At 55.9% G+C, this 14,418-nt stretch overlaps 1 protein-coding gene across 3 annotated transcripts in view; it reads left to right on the top strand.

The window, feature by feature from the left end:
- Positions 1 to 11,557, top strand: part of Slc9a3 (solute carrier family 9 member A3) — a 45,049-nt gene extending 33,492 nt beyond the window's left edge. For 2 of the 3 annotated variants that reach the window (XM_048368097.1, XM_048368099.1), the window contains 11 exons: positions 716 to 936; positions 1,319 to 1,521; positions 1,967 to 2,056; positions 2,226 to 2,296; positions 3,859 to 3,988; positions 6,497 to 6,612; positions 7,192 to 7,321; positions 7,564 to 7,740; positions 7,994 to 8,066; positions 8,674 to 8,787; positions 9,339 to 10,088. In XM_048368097.1, the coding sequence (XP_048224054.1) occupies positions 716 to 936; positions 1,319 to 1,521; positions 1,967 to 2,056; positions 2,226 to 2,296; positions 3,859 to 3,988; positions 6,497 to 6,612; positions 7,192 to 7,321; positions 7,564 to 7,740; positions 7,994 to 8,066; positions 8,674 to 8,787; positions 9,339 to 9,592 (1,579 nt within the window). In that variant the 3' untranslated portion in view covers positions 9,593 to 10,088. Of the gene's footprint in view, positions 1 to 715; positions 937 to 1,318; positions 1,522 to 1,966; positions 2,057 to 2,225; positions 2,297 to 3,858; positions 3,989 to 6,496; positions 6,613 to 7,191; positions 7,322 to 7,563; positions 7,741 to 7,993; positions 8,067 to 8,673; positions 8,788 to 9,338; positions 10,089 to 11,169 lie in introns of those variants that run through there. The other variant, XM_048368098.1, reaches the window with a different exon arrangement.
- The last annotated feature ends 2,861 nt before the right edge of the window (positions 11,558 to 14,418 follow it).

Raw genomic sequence — 14,418 nt, 5'->3', positions numbered from 1 at the left:
GAGCCCTGGCACTGAGGCCCAGGGAGGCAGATGCAGGCTGCCAGGCTGCCAGAAGGCATGAGTGGGGGTGGTGAGCCGTGCGGCCCCCGCAGTCCCCAGAGCGTAGGCCCAGCCCTGCCCTGGTGAGAGGCATTTGGGGCGCCCGCCCTCACTCAGCCCACATCTCCCAGCTGCCTCATTCCTCCTCTGGGTGGTAGGTGGCTGGAGAATGTGATTTCATTTTTTAAATAAAGAGTTCGTGTCTCTACAGAATTACCCTAGCTGGCTGTAGCTCTCTTGTGGGTGTAGGGGAAGCCATGACCACAAGATTCAAGAGTGACCTTTCCAGAAATCCCTGCCAGCATGCCCCACCCCCACCCCCAGGAAGAGCCCACTGGCATGCCACGTCTATCCTGAGCATCTCCCCAGGCCCAAAGCTGGGCTGGGATGACTGCTAAGGGGCCCCCAGGGCTGTGGAGAGCGGTGCAAGCTGCCCATGGGGCTCATGAACACATCCCTGCAGTTCAGCGTGCCCAGCTGCGTGGAACAGCTGGACAACTGGGTAGCCAAAGCTCAGGGCCTCAGTCTGCAGGGGAGACTGGCCCTCGGGATGCCCAGGCCCTGCAGTGCTACTCGAGGGACAGGGCAATGCAGGGGCTTTGGCAACCCTTGGCCTGAGGGCGCTACCCCAGAACAGTGGCAGCATCATGGCCTCATGGCCGCCTCCACTCCCCAGCATTACCTTCTGTGGCATCTGCTGCCAGAAGTATGTGAAGGCCAACATCTCAGAGCAGTCAGCCACCACCGTGCGCTACACTATGAAGATGCTGGCCAGTGGGGCCGAGACCATCATCTTCATGTTCCTGGGCATCTCGGCCGTGGACCCGCTCATCTGGACGTGGAACACAGCCTTTGTGCTGCTCACACTAGTCTTCATCTCTGTGTACCGGGCTATTGGTGAGGGTCCAGGGCACCCAGAGCAACCTCCAGCCCCCCGCAAGCCACGGGCTGGGGGGACACCACCCCAAGGATCAGGGCCTGGCCCCATAAAGGGTTAGGCTTCTCAGGGTGCAGCCTGGGGATAGAGGTGGAAGGTACCAGAACCCATTTCCTTCTCCTAACTCACTCACTCAGGGATAAGGTCAGGAGGATGGGCGACGGAGCCTAGGGTGAGAGCCCTGTCACTCCATCCTTCAGAGAACACAACTGGAAGGTGCATTTGAGATGGACCCACCATCGAGCTGTCCATGCAGCTGAGGGACAGAGGGACAAGGGGCTGTGGGAGAAGGGGGGGTCGTGGGGAAGCAGCCATGGAGCTGAGGGCACCTCTCCACCACAGGTGTGGTCCTGCAGACCTGGATCTTGAACCGCTATCGTATGGTGCAGTTGGAGACCATTGACCAGGTGGTCATGTCCTACGGTGGGCTACGTGGGGCTGTGGCCTATGCCTTGGTTGTGCTTCTGGACAAGAAGAAGGTCAAGGAGAAGGACCTGTTTGTCAGCACCACACTCATTGTGGTCTTCTTCACAGTCATCTTCCAGGTGTGCTGGGGTTGCCTTAGACGGCCCCTGAGGGCCCCAGTTCATGAGCCCTGCCTGTGTGGTGGACAGTCCATCTTGGCACTAGGGGACTAACATTTCCAGGCTCCAGACTCTAATTGGATTTTGTAATTTTAGTAACTAGGAGTATTTTGTAGGTTTCCACAGGGCCCCACAGGGAACACAACACACTCTGCCCTAAGTGCTGCTCCCAGGCTGTGGCCCATGTGTGAAGCCCCAGATGGCACAGCTGGCCGCTGCTCCACAAACCCCCATGGGGGTGGGTGGCTGGAGTCAGGACCCCCTGTGGTTTGGTGGGTGCTGTGACCCCTGAGTCCCTGGTGTGGGTGGAGGGGTCTAGTGCTGTGCCTGGCTGTGGGGTTCACACATAGGTCGGGGTCTGGGGATGGGAGGGGCTTGTGCTCAGCTCAGCAAGTCTGTCTTCCAGGGCCTGACCATCAAGCCCCTGGTGCAGTGGTTGAAGGTGAAGAGGAGTGAGGAGCGAGAGCCAAAGCTCAATGAAAAGCTGCATGGCCGGGTAGGGAGGGGGGCAGTGGGGACACGAGTGCTGAGGGTGGTGCGGGGGGGGGGGGGTAGGGGGTGGGAAGGCTTGTAGGAGGATGGTGGGGTGGGTTGGGAGTGGAAAGGGGCAGGGATGAGGAGGGGCCAGGGGGAAGAGCCATCAAGTTTTGTTTTCCCCATGAAAGGCTTTTGATCACATCCTCTCAGCCATCGAGGACATTTCTGGGCAAATTGGACACAATTATCTCAGAGATAAGTAAGTAGCCCGAGCTACTGGGCAGGGGCTAACGTGGGTACAACTGGTGAGGCACATCTGCTTCAGCTACTGGATTCCTGCTTGTTCTTCCTTTAATAAGCGGCTCCTTGATCATAGGGCTTCAAGACCCACAGGGGCAGACAGGGCCACCAACAGCTAAGCCACAGCGGTGGTGTTGCCATGATTCAAGCCCCACAAAGCCCAGTTTCTGTAGGACCCTTTCATCAAGGAGAGCACGGGGCCAGTGGCTGAATTGTCTGGTTTCAAGGCTGGTCCTAAAGTGTGTGTGTGTGTGTGTGTGTGTGTGTGTGTGTCTGTGTCTGTGTCTGTGTCTGTGTCTGTGTCTGTGTCTGTGTGTTTATAAACATCTTAACAACTAATCAGGACCTGTGTGTCCCACAAGTCTGGGAGACCAGATATGTTTCAGGTCTGCAAGTGGAAAAGGAAATTAATACCACCAGAGGAGGTAGAATCACAAGCCAGAATGCAAATCTTATTTCTGCTGCTCTTCCATCTTATAGACCAATTAATTCTAAATTATGTAAGAATTAAAAATCAGGAAATAAATTACTTTTCTCATTTACCAACAGAGGAAGGGTGTGTTAGTCTGTAAATATTTTAAATTATTTGGTTAATAAAACTAAAATCATCTATATTTTATTATAACATAATTTGGCACTTAAAACCAGTGAAGGGCTGTTTATGATGGTACATACCTATAATCCCTGCTACTTGGGAGATTGAAATGGGGAAAATTATAGTTCAGGCTGGTCTGGGGCAAAAATGCAAGAGCTTACCTGAAAAATAACAGGCTGGAGTAGCGGCTTAAGTGATAGGCTAGCAAGTGGGAGGCCCTGAGTTAAAAGCCCAGCACTGACAACTGAAGTACTTAAAAGTTCGTGTGTGCCTAGGCACCAGTGGCTCACGCCTGTCATCCTAGCTACTCAGGAGGCTAAGATCTGAGGATTGAAGTTTGAAGCCAGCCCAGGCAGGAAAGTCTGTGAGACCTATCTCCAATTAACCACTAAAAAGCCAGAAGTTGGGCTTTGGCTCCAATGGTAGAGCACAAAAGCTCAGGGACAGCACCCGGGCTCTGAGTTCAGGCCCAGGACCAGCACACACATGCAAAAATTCCTATGTGTTGGACAATTTTATGGAAGAATCACCTATGTTCCACATGAGGCTTCAGAGTTAACTTGCGCCAGGCATTGTGGCTCTGGGGGTTGTAACTGGCCACTGGCATCTTGACTCTAGGCATGTCCCTATACCGCCTTTCCAGGTCAGAGGCTGACCTGGAACTTGTTCACAATGTTTCACAGATGAGAGAACTGTATGTTACCATGATTAGCACTGTCAGATAGGAGAAGCAAATGGTGAACAAGGGAGGGTCACTGTGCACTGGGCACTTCCAAGGATGTTCATAAAACCCAGCAGAAAAGGGGAGGGGCCTTGCTGGGCCACCCCGGGCTGTGGGAGACTTCTGTCTGTCCTCACCCTGTGTCCATGCTCCTGTCTGTTCAGGGCAGGTGGCACCAGCTGACACAGTGTCCTTGCTCCCCCAGGTGGTCCAACTTTGACAGGCGGTTCCTCAGCAAGGTCCTCATGAGAAGATCAGCCCAAAAGTCTCGAGATCGGATTCTGAATGTTTTCCACGAGCTGAACCTGAAGGATGCTATTAGCTATGTGGCCGAGGTACCAGAACATTCCACATGACTTGAGCTTGACCTGAAGACTAAAGCACACGAACGTTAGATGTGCACTGGTTGGGGGAGGGCCCTGTCCCCTCTGCATGCGTGGCCCACACTGAAGGCTCATGGGAGGCATGGGGTTTCCCAATGCTCCAGAAGTAGGGTGTGTCAGAGCCTCCATCCCTCATTAGAAACAGGCACAGGCACGGGACTGCCCATTGCAGAGTCTCTCTGGTGTGTCTGAGTGCTGAGGTCAGGCCCCTGAGCTCCTGTGCTTTCCCTTCAGAGACAGGAGAGGTCAGGAAAGCAGGAAGGCAGTAGTGGACCAAGGCCCCTAATGTACACATGTATGCACAAGTACACACATACATAGCACATACATGCACACACAGTTGTGCAAATCATGTGTGCATGCGCATGTACATGCATGCACACGAACACAGGGTTGTGCATAATCTTATGTGCAGCAGCCACACATATGCATATATACACGCAGGCATCGTGCAGACACATATACATGTGTGCATTCCTACGTGTGCACCCATATGCACATGCGCATAATTTATGTAGGCATGCACATGTGTGTGCAGGTACACGCTACATGCCAGTGTGGAGAAATATGTGTATCTATTTGTAAACATGAATGTATGTGTGCACATATGTGACCAGTATGCACACATAAGCATGCATCTGCACTTGTCAGTGCACACACACGTGTGACTATTCATACATGCACATGGCACACATAGACGTGCAGACACACAACGGAATTACAAGAACAGTTTCCTTATCTCCTGCCTTCCCCAGGCAAACAGGTCCACTCCCAAGTCTGTTAGGGACAGAGTCAAGTTCCCGTATTCATGTGTGTGTCCTGACATGTCCAGGTGTCCATCAGTGAGCCAGCTTGGACGTGTGGGGAGGGCAAGGCGCTCCCCTGCTGTGGCTCTCAGGGCTTGATCGATTCTAGGTGCAGTACATCACCTATCTCGGCTTTGGTCAGAGAACAGGATGTGTGGATGGGTCATGGGAGTGATGGGCAGGCCCTGATCTAAACAAACCCCAGCCTGGAAGACAGAGCCACAGGTGGGACGACTGGTGACCAGTGTATTCATGACGCATCACCTAGGTCCCATGTGTGTCCCATGTGGATATTTCCATGTCCCTGGGCTTTGGGGTTTTTAACACTGCCCAGGCCCCACAGGTCCCCGAGGTCACTGCCATTCGGGCGGGGTAGAGTGTCCTCAACCTCAGCTGCCTCAAGACTCTGAGGCAGAGATCATGCCGAAGGCAAAAATCCTAGCTTTTTGTGGCCATGGATGCCTCTGTGACTAGATGGAAGACAGGAAGGTGGATGGGCTGAAGGGCTCTGGCGGCCTCGCTGGCTGCTTCCTTGCTCTGAGCTGCTCCTCAGCTCTTATCTCCATGTAGTATGGGTACCCAGCAGGGACAAGCTTTCTCTCTGTCCCCTACCAGCCAGAGTATGCTTTCCCATGACTGTTTTTGCTTCTCTATCACTGCTGGAGAAATGGCTTCAGGTCCCTGGGGTGGCAAGCCCACAGCTCTGGTCCCACCCTGGTGCCTATTCCCATTTTCTGGGAGCCCCAGAAACCCTTCTCAGATTGGAGCCTCTGCCCTGAGAGCCATCTGCTTTCCTCCTGATGCTCACCTGCAGCATGAGTGCCTGGCACTCTTGGAACCTCAGGGACAACCACCCTGATCCTTGACCCTGAGGGTGACTTTGAGGATGACTGCTGGCATGAAGAACATGGGTTTGGGAGCAAAAGTCAAACATCCCTCTCTCATGCCAGTGAGGAACCCAACTCCCTGAGGCTCACTCAGGTCTCTCCTCTGCAGGATGGCATAGGCCCGTCCTTACAGGGATCCAAAGGGAGCATCTCAGAAACGTAAAGGACAATGCCATGGTGACATAATGACGGGGGGGGGGGGGGGACATTGGCTAGAAGTCACTCTGTCTTTTCCCTGGGGCCCTACTTCAAGCTATAGACCACCATGAACTGTGTTCCCTCCCAGATGGGTCCATACTTTCCTGACCTAGGGCCGGACAGATGGTGGGTCCTCTGTCCTCCTTGCTTGAACTCCCTGTCAGGCTCTGCATTGTTTTGGCCAAAGCCTGAGGGCGGGAGGCCCCAGGGAAGGGGGGAGGCGGTACTCCCCATCCACAAGTATGGGGGTCTTTCTCAGACCTCCCAATGTCCCCTCCAGCCAAGAAGTCCTGTCATCCTTGCCCATTGTTTTGTCTTCACCTAACCCTTAGCTCTGCTCCCCTCAGCAGGGGCTTGAATGTAGCTCTGCAACTCCTGGTTTGTTTTGGCCTGCACAGAGGTCTGAAGTGCCCCTCAAAATCACTCAAGGGCTCGAGGAGGGCTAGCCATCCCTAGGCTCTGTCTCTTCCAGGACCATAGGCCCCAGCATCCATGCCCCCTGCCTTCCACATGTGCAGGTGTTGCCTGCCAGTTTCTCTGTACACTGATGAGGCCGTGTCTCCTTGCAGGGAGAGCGCCGAGGGTCTCTAGCCTTCATTCGCTCCCCAAGCACAGACAACATGGTCAACGTGGACTTCAGCACACCACGTCCATCTACCGTGGAGGCCTCTGTTTCCTACCTCTTGTATGTGTCTCCAACTGGGGGGCTTTGTAAGAGGCCTTGGAGCCTGCTGATGGGCAGGGGTCCCTCTGAGCAGGGGGCATAAATGAGGGGTGGCTCAGGGTGGGAGAGGGATATGGAGAGAAGTCTACATTTTCTCCTGCAGAAGTTCACCTTAGGCTTGCTTCTGTTAGAAGCCTCCCTCTGCTAGAGGGAGGAAGGCAAGTCAGGAAAAAGGGAAGGAGAGAGGGAGAGGGGCCCATAGCAGCCTTTTCTGGGAGAGGATTTAACACTTGCTGGTGCTGGACGATATAAATTATGGCCAGTTCTTATGGAAAGTGGCTGGTACGGACATCCTAGTGATGGGTGAGGCAGTGGACAGGCACCACCCCAGAGCTCATAGCTACGCTTCGAAGGAGGCCTGGTGTGAGTGGGCCATTCATTCTTAAACAGAAGGCCAGGAGGTCTTATGGGAGTCGATCCAACCAAAGCCCTGAGGAGCAGACAGCTGGCCAGGTGTCCAGAAGCCCAGGCCTGGGCAGGAGACCCCTGCACAGCTGCTCTTCCACTGAGCTCCCTGGGCTGAGCACTGGTCCTCTGCAGGAGAGAGAATGTGAGTGCCGTGTGCCTGGACATGCAGTCCCTGGAACAGAGGCGGAAGAGCATTCGAGACACAGAGGACATGGTCACCCACCACACGCTGCAGCAGTACCTGTACAAGCCCCGGCAGGAGGTGGGCCGGGGGATTGGTGGGCCACACCTTCCTGGATGCCATGTTGGTTGGAGATGCCATGTTGGGGTCCATTCAGAGCCTATTCCACACATGGGGCTGGATGAGTCCCACCCCCTCTCTTTCCCCACTGCTGGCAGAGTCCACACCCCTCGGGATGATGGACGCCCGCTGGGCTGGCTGGGAGGCTCAGGAGACCCTCTACCTGGGCCCACCCAGCCTGACCATTATGGCTGCTTCTACAGTACAAGCATCTCTACAGTCGGCACGAGCTGACACCGAGCGAGGACGAGAAGCAGGACAAGGAGATTTTCCACAGGACCATGAGGAAGCGCCTGGAGTCCTTCAAGTCAGCCAAGCTGGGCATCAACCAGAATAAGAAGGCGGCAAAGCTGTACAAGAGGGAGCGTGCGCAGAAGCGGGTAAGGGTCCCATGGGTTCAGGGGTCACTGGTCAGGGAAACTGAATGAGGGCCGTCTGTTGGTGTGGTCAGGGTGTGGAGCGGGGCTGTCAGGGTGTGCCAAGACTCCCTCTCAGCCTCTTGGGCAGGCTACACAGCCCAGGCCCTCTCACCTGGGCTGGGACCCTCGCACTGCTTAGGGCCTCCATTTGGGACCAGGTCCCAGCCCCCAGTCTGGAGATGGGTGCATCAGCAAGGTCCCATCTTGTCCACAGAGGAACAGCAGCATCCCCAACGGAAAGCTGCCAGTGGAGAATCCAGTGCACACGTTCATCATCCAGGAAAAAGGTACTGCGGGCCCCTCACCAGAGGGCATCCTTAGCCTGGAGCTCCTCACATAGGAGCCCCCTCCCACCCACCCTGCCTTGCAGCCCCAGTGTCACCCTGCCTCCTTTCTCTCTTTCTCTCTCTTCTCTTTCTTTCTCTTCTTTCTTCCTTCTCTCTCTTTCTTCTCTCTCTTTCTCTCCTTCCTTCCTTCTTTTCTTCTTTCTTTCTTGCCAGTTGCGGGGCTTGAACTGGGGGCCTGGGCACGGTCCCTGAGCTTCTTTTGCTCAAGGCTATTACTCTACCACTTGAGCCACAGTGTCACTTCTGGCTGTTTCTGTTTATGTGGTTACTGAGGAATTGAACCCAGGGTGGCTTCATGTATGCTAGGCAAGCACTTTACCACTAAGACACATTCCCAGCCCCTTTTCCTTCTTTTTCACCCCCCCCCCCAAAAAAATCCAGCTATGTTTAGGGGTCAATCAGGGGTGCTTTCCCCATTGCTTAGTCTGCTCAGGCCAGCTGGCTGACCAGCACTGCAGGGTCGGAGTGGTAGAGAACAAACCCATGGCGCAGACAGCAAGCCTCCTGGGACCTGCACCACCCTCACCCCCGCCTCCTACCCCCACAGATCTGGAACTTTCGGAGCCCGAGGAGGCCCCTGACTACCAAGCAGAGGAGACCAGCGGGGGAATCGAGTTCCTAGCGAATGTCACAAAGGGTGTGGCCTCAGATTCTCCAGCAGGTGAGGGCCAGAGGCTGTGCCAGGTACCCACTGTCACCTCCTTTGCTCAGATGGCCAGTGCTTCTAGCGGGTCAGCCAGGGTCTCTGTCTGGAGAGAAGGAACCTATTTCCCAACCTGCCTACAGTTTGTGGGGTCCCAGACGTGGAGGGAAGGCTGGGAAAGAGGGGGACCACAAACTAAAAGGCATAATACGACGCCATGCTAGTGGCTCATGCCTATAATCCTAGGGAAGATCTGAGGGCTCCAATTCCAGGCCAGCCCCAGCAGGAACGTGTTTTAGACCCTATCTACAAAATAAAAAAAGCTAGGCTAGAGGCATGGCTCCAGTGGTTAGGGGGCTAGCATGGCAAGCACTAAGGAAAAGGGAGGCCCTGAGTCCAAGACCCTAGAAGCAGGCACAACAGAAAGAAGAGGGCAGGACTGACCTTCCAGGTGCTTTTGCAGGTGGTGGCCACAGGACACGCTGTCGTCCACACCCAGAGCGTCTTTCCCTCCTTCCACTGCTATGGGTGCTTCTGAGAGGCTGACCAGCTGCTGCCCTTTTTCCTAGGCATTGACAACCCCGTGTTTTCCCCGGATGAGGACCTGGACCCGAGCATCATGTCCAGGGTGCCACCCTGGCTGTCCCCTGGGGAGACGGTGGTACCCTCCCAGAGGGCCCGAGTTCAGATCCCCCACTCTCCCAGCAACTTCCGCCGTCTGACGCCATTCCGCATCAGCAACAAATCGGTGGACTCCTTTCTTCTGGCCGATGGCTCCGAGGAGTGGCCCCACCCTGCTGTCCCGGAGTCCACACACATGTAACTGACTCCATGTTTCCTAACACCTACTCTTTCCTCAGCTGTTTTCTTCAGGTCTCTTTCCTGGACCTGCACTTTCCAGACTCTCCAACAGCTTTCTCTTCCCTCTAGAACCTGTCCCCAGGTCATCTGCTTGGCTGAACATTGCTTGGCAGACTGATGGAGAGAGACCCATTTGAGTCTCTGCTTCTAGCTGAGATGTATGATCCAGAGAGGTTTGAGGGTCTGGCATGGTGGCCCATGCCTATAATCCCAGCACCTGGAAGGCATAGCAGGAGTTTGTAGAATTTGAGGACACCCTGAGCTACACAGTGAGTTCTAGACCAGCCTGGGCTATGTATGTAGGGAGACTTTGTCTCAAAAAAGGTAACAGGTATTGGGTTGACTTGTGTTAATATGTGTGAGAATTTACTTTTTTTTTTTCTTTTGCCAGTCCTGGGGCTTGAACTCAGGGCCTGAGCACTGTCCCTGGCTTCTTTTGCTCAAGGCTGGCACTCTGCCACTTGTGGCCTTTTCTGTTTATGTGGTGCTGAGGAATTGAACCCAGGGCTTCATGCATGCTAGGCAAGCGCTCTACCACTAAGCGACATTCCCATCCTGCAGGATTTACTTTTAGATTGCTAGTTAGATCATAAGCTGTTGAATGGTAAACTCTGAATCTCACGCACGTGTTCAGAGGGAATTGAGAAGGGGCAAGGCTAGGAACCACAATTTTTTGGTTCCTAGAAGACATGGTTTTTGTTTCAAAGTCTCTTGTTCAAGGGAGAGCAGTGGGTCACTCCCAGGCTCCTGCAGCTGGGCAAGGGGGCAGGCAGGGCCCCCCTCTCAGTGCTGCCCAGCATCCAGCCTTGCAGCCAGCTGGCTCACTAGCAACCTTGCTTGTGACTGTGTGTGGACGGTCTGTGTGTGTGTGGGGGGGGGGGGGTGCCCAAGCTCCAAAGCAGGTGCCTACCACCCAGCAGGCACTCAGAATCCATCTCACTGTCGGAGGCTCATCTGTGGTGAAGACAGATCTTGCGCATTCCACATTCCCTTTGGGTGTGGATGGGGGGGGGGGGGCAGGATGAGGTCTGAAGACCCATGGCGTGAGGACAGAAGCATGTTTTCTCTCCGGTGGACTCTAGGCCTCTGTCAGCCCCTAGCTGGGGCTCCTGGGGCGCTGCCCGCATGGCCTGGTGAGACTTCACCTAAGAAATGGCTTTCTCCTGACTCTACAACTAATGTAGCAGTAGTGGAGACCTGGGTAGCTCGCTGGCTACGGCGCCTCGCTTGCACTTTTTCCCGAATAGAAGACGGATTTACAGTGCGCTCCCCGGCCCCGCGGTGCTGTGGCCCGGAGGGGCGGGCGCGGCCTGGCGGCTCCCGGGGAGGGGAGGTCGCCCGCCGGCGGCCAGGACAGCCGCCCGGGGCCGTTCGTGGTGGGTGTGACCGGCTGGCCGTCGACGGGGCAGATGGAAAGGCTGGGGGGCCTGGAGGCCCCTGCTTCCGGCCCGCGCGGGGGGACCTGGGGGCAGGGGACCCCGGCTGTGCCTGCCCCCCCCCCCCGCACGGCCGGCCCGCTCACGCCCCGTTCTCCCGCAGGTGACCCCGGCTCCGACGCGCCGCTGACCGGACGCCCGTCTCCGCACGGGGGGCCACCGGCGGCGCCGCAGCCCTCGCTCCTCGTGGGGCTCCCGCGCCCGCGAGCCCCGAGCCCGGCGCCCTTCCAGCCCCGGCCCGCTCCCGAGAGCGCCGCGCCCGGCCCCGCCTCCGCCGGCGAGCCGGGTCCCGAGCGCCGGGCCACGCCCAGCGCGCACGCCCGGTCGGCGGCCGCCCGGCGCGTGCGCAGCCGCCGCTCCTTCCAGCGGCCCCGCGTCCGCCGGCGGCCCGCGCTGCTCAAGCTGGCCTCGCTGCCCGGGCCCTCGGAGCTGGGCCCGCCCGCGCTGGAGCAGGAGGAGACGCCGCTGTGAGCCGCGCCCGCCGCGCCCCGGCCCGGCCCGGCCCGGGAGAGGACCTCGGTCTCCGGAGAGCCGCCGCTCCCTCCGCCCGGGGGTCTCCCCGAGGACGCCCCCACGCCGCCCTCCGCCCCCGCCGGCCCGGCCCCCCTTTCCCCGGTGATGCCGCCCGCCCGCGGCTGGGCCTCCGGCCTTGGAGATCCGGCCCTGGTTGCGCGGCGGGCTCTGGCGCCCGCCCGCCCACTTCCGACGGCGCTGTCCTGCCTGCCACCCCGACTCGCGGACTCGCGGACGGACAGAGCTCCGGGGGCCCCGGGAGATGGGCTACAGCAGCACCACCCGCGGGCTCCCGGCCCGGAGGCCTCCCCTCCCCGGGCTGCACTGCCACCAGGTGGCCTGTCGGGAATGACACCCGGGCCCGCCCCGTCGGGGGTCAGCGAGCCCAGGCGGCGCCATCCCTGCGGTGCTGAGGCGGCTGAGAGGGTTAGGCAGAGCTGGGAGACAGACCTCATTCGGAGCCACAGACAGGCTCTGGCCCACTTGACAACAGCAGGGAAGAGGCCCAGGGACATGGAGGGGGTTCCTATACCTGGGGGTCATGGCCTTGGACACCACACTGTCCCCTTAAAGGGTCCGAGGGTGGGCTGTGAGTGCTCCCAATGGCCACTCCCTGATCTCCAGTTCTGAAGGGTTACCTGAGCTTTGCTTTCAGCCGACCACAACAGCCCCTACCACATCGGGAGGTGAAGAAGTGGCCGAAAGGTGGACCCACGGCTAGCCTAGATCTCCTGAAACAAATCGCTCAGCTCTGTTCCAGAAACTAAATTTTCCATGTCATGGGCCCAGAGAAGTCACAAGAGGGCTGGTAGCAGACTATCAATGCTATCCCTAATGGCTTTACTGTTGAAACAAGAAAGCAAAGCAGCGTGTCCAACACAGACCCTTCACACTTCCATCCTGGAGTGGCACTTCCAGACTGGAACCCACAACTCCTCACTGAGCTCAGCTTCAGCCACTAGGTGGAGGTGGGTATCGTTTCCATAGCCCTTCACTTGGCTTGCTGAATTCATTCTGCAACTGAGTCCAGCCACTGCCAGTGACTCCTCTGGACATCTGAGGCTGCCAACTGTAGCTTATCCAGGACAAGCTGGTCCTCTGCCCTGCGGCCCACTTCCGTAGGCCTGCTTGTGCCAGTGAGCTGCCTTAACACCCCCACCTTGTTTGCTGGACGACATGGGGCTGAGTTCCCACTGCAACCAGATGCTGAATCTGGAATGGTGGTTCCACCACACACAGATACCCAGCACTGAACAGCCACCAGGGGACAAATCTGTGGGATACACCTTCCCTGCTAGTAGTTCTAAGGGGGTGGGGAGGGGAACAAAGCACATTCCCAGTGCTTGTGAATCACGCTGCTGGGCACCGCCACGAACCTGAATTCAAATGAGCAAGCCTCATTTGCAGAGAACTACCTCCTGTTCTCAGATCAGGCACTGGCTCCATTTCATGGCTAAGAACCCTGCTGTTCTGTCACTACTGTAAACAGATGTAAACACAGTTCCATGAATGTATTTCCTTAGGAAGCAGTTGTACAATTTTTTTTTTTTTGGCCAGTCCTGGGCCTTGGACTCAGGGCCTGAGCACTGTCCCTGGCTTCTTCCCGCTCAAAGCTAGCACTCTGCCACTTGAGCCACAGCGCCGCTTCTGGCCGTTTTCTGTATATGTGGTGCTGGGGAATCGAACCTAGGGCCTCGTGTATCCGAGGCAGGCACTCTTGCCACTAGGCTATATCCCCAGCCCAGTTGTACAATTTTTTAAGAGAATATTATTTATTTAATACTCAACATTGACCTCTGTGGTACTGTAATAGTACACAAATTTAGGAAATTACTATTTCTCACTTCTGCATTTTCTTGAAAATTTCATTGGAGTTCAATATACTGTATATTACTAATCTTTGGCAAAGGAAAATTTAAAATTGCATCTAAATTAGAACTGCAATGTATTTTGTAAGTGTGCAAACTGTATTAATATTTGTCAATGTAACTGTAGCCAGATCATGTAATTCCAATCACAGAATGAGGTGCCTTAAACGCCCCAGCAGATGCACTGTGTAGTATCTGCACAGGGAGCCCCTCCACCAAAACTCTGCAACCACATCTTGACCGGATCTATTAAAAACATTTCGAGGCATTTCAAGTTTATTTTGTTGTAAGTGAAAGATCTTATCCAGGAGAATTTAAGAAGCTGTCTCCTTAGGGAGACACGGTCCTGTGCTGCTCTGTAAGGAAAGCAGCCCTGGCTGGTCTGGGGGTGTCACTTCCTCCCTCCCCACCACCCGTCCAGGTGCTGGCATTGGTGACCGGGTGAAGCACGAGGCCCTGTTCATATCCGCAGTCCACACAACCTTCATACCATCACTCAGAGAACACTGGCCACGCAGTGTTGGATGACAGCAACATTACCCAGTAGGTCTGAGGAGAAAACAAGGTGCCTGAGACACTGAAGTGGACGTGTCGGGAGAGATGAGCAGGGACACAGGGCCTGGCAGTCAGGAACAGTCTCTGGCGACACAAGGAGGACGGTGGGTGGCAGAGGTGCACCTGTGTTTGTGTGGTAGAGGTAGGCATCCTAGAGACACTTTTTTATTTTAATAATTTTAAAAATGTTTACATCTAATTAGAACCCCCACTATATAAAAGTCTAACTGGAAAATTCATGGCATTTATATCTATAACAAATGAGCTAGAAAATAGCAAATACAGACTGGATGACTGACTTGGGAGGCAGTATGTGACACAGGTGCTGGCAGGAAGTCCTTTCTACTGGCTGACGGCATCCGGCTAGATCCCCAACTCTGTCTCTACCTGGCCACCTTCTCCCAGCATCTCCTACA

Source organism: Perognathus longimembris, chromosome 19 (assembly GCF_023159225.1).
Source record: "Perognathus longimembris pacificus isolate PPM17 chromosome 19, ASM2315922v1, whole genome shotgun sequence".
Lineage (NCBI taxonomy): Eukaryota > Metazoa > Chordata > Mammalia > Rodentia > Heteromyidae > Perognathus > Perognathus longimembris.
The sequence above is the reverse complement of the archived record's forward strand: the minus strand, read 5'-3'. Positions and strand labels throughout refer to the sequence as shown.